Source organism: Harpegnathos saltator, unplaced genomic scaffold (genome assembly GCF_003227715.2).
Source record: "Harpegnathos saltator strain DR-91 unplaced genomic scaffold, Hsal_v8.6 scaffold114, whole genome shotgun sequence".
NCBI lineage: Eukaryota > Metazoa > Arthropoda > Insecta > Hymenoptera > Formicidae > Harpegnathos > Harpegnathos saltator.
In genome coordinates this window covers 880182-885181 of record NW_020229889.1, presented here as the reverse complement: position 1 = coordinate 885181, position 5000 = coordinate 880182, and the positions used below count along the sequence as shown (strand labels likewise).

Here is a 5000-nt window from a genome sequence, read left to right as displayed (position 1 = left end):
CCTTTCTTTCTCCTCCCCATCCTACCCGGTTGTATGTATACGTATAATATGTATAATATATATTGCTATATATACACACAACATAATACAGGATGCACGATAGAGCGCATGGAAAAAGTACGGTATGGACCGAGTGTGTCATTGCAGAATTCAAATTCGGAGCACGAAAGTTGATGTGTACTTGGACAACGTTAGATGGATGTGGAAACATCCTTAATCTTTAATAGTTCATATCAGTTAATCCTTGGAAATCTTCTTAAAATCGGAGTTCACTTTGTTCACCCACTAACGGGGGGACTAACTCGTGGAGAAAATCTTACCCGCGACAGTTTGCGAACAAAACGAAATTTCGATGATTCGAGTGTGAGATATCTCGTGAACTTGTGAGGAATTAAATCTCCTCCTGTCACGTCTTGTTGTTTCGGGAAAAATTTTAAATTTATCTAGAAGCGCGTCTCTCTGAAGTCAAATAAGAAAATTCTTCGGTTTCTCTCGAGTTATCTCGAGAGGTAATACATTTTCGAAGAAAAATCGGAAATACTTCAAGATTCTTCGTGAAGTTACGAAGAAACTGAATAATCTCCCAATTCCCGGAGAGATACGTCACCGAGAAAAATCACGAAAGCTCCGAAAATTTCTCGTCGAGTCGAATGTCCTCGCCGTTTTTCCGTGCATCCCTCGCGATATCCTGTGTATGTAGATGTATCAGCTAGTCGAAAAATTGAGGCTACAGTGCTCGGCAGTCTATTGTCTCTCTTGGCTCTTTTCTCTCCGCAGCTTCCAGTCCCCCCTGGTCTTTTTTCTTCCCTCCTTCTCCTCCTCCTCCTTCTCCTCTTTCCCCCTCTCTGTCTCTGTGTCTCTCTTTCTTTCTCTCTCTCTCTCTCTCTCTCTCTCTTCCTTTCTCTTCCGGCGAATTGCTATCTTCCGGTCGGCGAAGATTCTTCTCCTTGGAGCGTGACGCGAAGTCACCCTCGTGTCCTCGGATCTCGGGGACGGGAACGGGGAAGACTTTTTTATTCCCATTGGTGTGGAGAGGGTGGCAATTCCGAGGGGTGAGCCACCGTGGAGCTGCAAGTCGTACGAACAAGTCATTAGAGGGGCGGCGAGGGGCGAGAGGAAAGGCTGACTAGCTTGATAGGCCGGTGGGGGAAGGGAGGGGAGGGGTGCAACCCTTCATTGGTAACCTTCAGATCAGACCAAGATCCACCAAGATGGGAAGGTGAAAATTGCGCGATCTATCGGACGCACGATAAACGTGCGACATAAATATACGGTAATTTTTATCCATTGCACGTTATTCACGTGCATTGGGTTCATCAGCTTTACAGCTGAGGCAATTTTCAACAAAATCATTCATTTTTCGAATTTTAAGCTTGATCTCTCTTTGTCTCAATTTCTTTCATCGAGAGTAACTCGATTACCATCAAAGGGTTGGGGCGATCAAATTGCCGGATGCAAAAGTAAAGGGGATAAATACAACTACTTGCGAGTCGTCGGGCCAACTGTTTCCCGAAATGTAAGGCTTAGAATCCAAAATGTAGAAAGTAGAACTTGGAATTTCCGGAATGTTCCACGAAAACAGATCAATTTTATTTACGATCGCGTAATGCAGTGTCGATGAGTCCACTGAACGATAGAAAATCGCGAGAAGCATTTGCGTTATTTTGCAAGTGTAATACTTGAAATATTAAACTTATAACCAACACATATTTATGTATATTTTAATTAATTATACGCGCAAATAAGAGAGTTATATTGAAATTAATGCGGTATGATTTTGATTTTGAGATGAATATTCGAAAGAGCAGGGCGCGTTTGCTCGACCATTCGCGTTCTCTAATGATCGGAAAACATGAAACGCGAAATGCCACGAAAATAATTTACAACTACCATTTCGCGTTTCACGTGTATCCTCGATCGACTAATAATCATAAAGCTTGAAACCGTCGACGAGCGGTAATTGCGCAGTATTTCTTTCTTAATGTGTACGTGGAAATTTTCACTAAATATTATAGAAATTAATTTTTTCTCTTCACATGCATAATGATGTATCAATCACGTTGCATATCGAGCCGCGATGCTCATACTCGGTTATTTTCGATTATAGACATCACATTCTCCATCGACACGTTCCCAAATATGATGATATCTCACTAGTAGTAGCGGAGCTACTTAACATAATTGCCAAGTGACAACCGATATGGATAATCGCCAATTATCGTTATCAACGCACACGGTACTCGCTCGTGACGATCGATCGATCGATCGAGAATCGACAGATCGACTCTCAAGAAAAGTAACAAAAACGTTCGTCTGATTTCCATGCAGCTGTCAGCATGCGTGACAGCCGATCGTCTCTTTTATCTTTCTCTCTCTCTCTCTCTTTCTCTCTCTCTCTCTCTCTCTCTCTCTCTCTCTCTCTCTCTCTCTCTCTCTCTCTCTCTCACTCTCTCACTCTCTCTCTCTCTCTCTCTCTCTCTCTCTCTCTCTCTCTCTCTCTCTCTCTCTCTCTCTCTCTCTCTCTCTCTCTCTCACTCACTCTCTCTCTCCCCCTCCTTAGACACATATTTCTATTTCCAATTAATCCGCCTCTTTTCTCTTTGTATTCTGTACTCATCATCTACCTTGTTTCCCACTCTTTCCAGCGTTAGGCAATAGTAATGGATTATTTTCGCGATTATTTCAGTGGCCGGTTAATCAAGTAATCTCCCGATTAAAGTAAACATTAATTAAACGATCGTAGCTGCAGGCGATCGTTAAAATCATAAATTACATTCGCAAATCTGTCACCGTTGATTTATATCCGTTAATTACTTATCGCAATCTATATCAAAGTTGCAATAAAGTAATATGTTAATTTGGAGAATCAATCATACATAGTAAAAAACGTAGTCGCTTTCTGACTAATGGTCGACAGTTTCATCGTGACTGATGATCATTTTGACCTCGATTATTTCCACTGTTCATCAATCGTCTGATTACTGATCACTGAACGATAATCGTTGATCGCCAATCTGATCACTCAACGACCACTGATCCAACTACACCTTGCCCAACTCTGACTCCTTTCCTCACCCTCTATTTCCGTGGGTGCGTAACCACCTACATGTTCCTGCCTTTGAGACATTTATCCCTATTACGAGTTTCGCACGAGTTTATACAGTGACTGCCGAAACCTCACAATGTGTCCATAATTTCTCGAAACGTTTTTTTCGATACGATATTTCGAAAGCGAAACGATATTTCGTCTCGCTCGCTCTCTCTCCCTTTCACCCCCCCTCTCTCTCTCCCTCTCTCTCTCTCTCTCTCTCTCTCTCTCTCTCTCTGTGATTCTCATGGTACTCTCTTTTGATTTTTAAACGTTGTGACTTTGCGTCTGTCTTGTTGGAAAATTAATATCGTAAAATTTTGACCGTCACAATATACGAACATCACGGCTTTGCCTTGCCAAGTCCTCGATAAGAGCGAGACAAAATTGCGCGCGGCGAAAAAAAGCGTAAGACATTTCTCCCCTCTGTCCGTATTATTATTTTCCGCGCGAAATTGTTCCTCCGCTCGTGCGAGGGATGGTTTACTTAAAGGCGACGTAAGAAAAGTGACTCCGCTTTGTCCCTTCTCGTTTGCGCCGGATGCGACGTTTTAACGTCCTCAAGAAGATTTTTCCTCAGTGTCTAAATTTATAACCTGTTGATTATATAACATTTTCTACCTTATATCTCTCTCTCCGACGGATTTTCTTTTTGAAATCTCCGGAAATAGTACAGAAAGTTTTCCAGGAGCACAGCGTGATGTCTCGTGATAGATTCTTGTGACAAACTTTAAAACACATTCCTTGATTAAAAGTGCAAATGCTTGAACGTATAGAGCCTCAATATTCTTTTACAATTAAAATGGAAATCATGCTTCATGTCATAGCAAGGAAATTTCTTGCGACCGTATCGCTCGATTTGCGACTTGGATAGCGAATTGAGAATCGTCGCGTCAATTAACGTCTACTTGGCAAAGCAAAGCAAATTTGACGAATTATAAAATTTTCGCCGACAGGGATTCGGACCTGGCAAAATGACAGTAATATCTCGCACAGTTTTGCCGAGAGCGTGAAGAAACATCCACGACATGGCACAATTGTAATCCGCATTCGGTTGCATTGCCTTGAAAAGACAGAGACTTGTGAGTTGATTTTACAATGCACTTTAAAAGCAAGATGTAAATATATAGCATTTCCCTGTCGAAAATTAACTCTTCCAACGTTACTTACTTTCATACGTGCTGTAAACATTGCTAAACTATTGTCCACTGATGTAGTATGAAAAATTTTATTTCATTGGGTCACAACTTCGTTCGAAAGAAGAGAAAAAGAGAAAGAGAAAGAGAGAGAGAGAGAGAGAGAGAGAGAGAGAGAGAGAGAGAGAGAGACCGGGTTTCAAACTTTAATAAATAAACGAAAACCAGTGTAAGCTACGTCACGCCAACTTCGACAAAGTTAAATAAGACCTCGAAATTTGCTAGGAAACCTCGTTATTAGTGACAACAAATATGTACAAGGGGTTCCGACTGAGAGGGAGACTTACTTGGATCAACAGAAACCGAGCCGAAACTTAATACACATACGCGCACACACACATACACACACACGTACGCACACGCACGCACGCACGCACGCACGCACGCACGCACGCACACACGAAGAACTCAACTGGCCGGAAACTTTTCAATTGCTCGAGCAAAACTTCCGAATGAAGATTTAATAATTCGAAAAAATTTGATCCCGATCTGATTGAATTTTCGGGATCCAATTAGCTGTATGCAAATCAAACTCTATTGGACTCTGATTCAGAGAAAAACTGAAATCCCGCTCGATATTACAATCATTGCGCTCCCACGATCGAAGGATCGCGACGAGAGCAACACTCGTACGAAAAGATCGATCCAACTGCGGGTATCAGGACCTCGATAGGATTTTATCTCAAATCCTGACAATTCGATGTCGGTCTGACCTA

General features: G+C 42.0%; 1 protein-coding gene across 2 annotated transcripts in view; it reads right to left on the bottom strand.

Moving 5' to 3' along the window:
* The window catches only part of nmo (serine/threonine-protein kinase nemo), a 79693-nt gene that overhangs the window by 36 nt on the left and 74657 nt on the right, over positions 1 to 5000 (bottom strand). For both annotated transcript variants that reach the window (XM_019845405.2, XM_019845407.2), the window contains one exon: positions 1 to 1068. This exon is cut by the window's left edge and continues 36 nt beyond it. Coding sequence is in view for 1 of the 2 variants with exons in the window: in XM_019845407.2 (XP_019700966.2) it covers positions 1014 to 1068 (55 nt within the window). In the remaining variant the exon portion in view is untranslated. The remainder of the gene's footprint in view (positions 1069 to 5000) is intronic.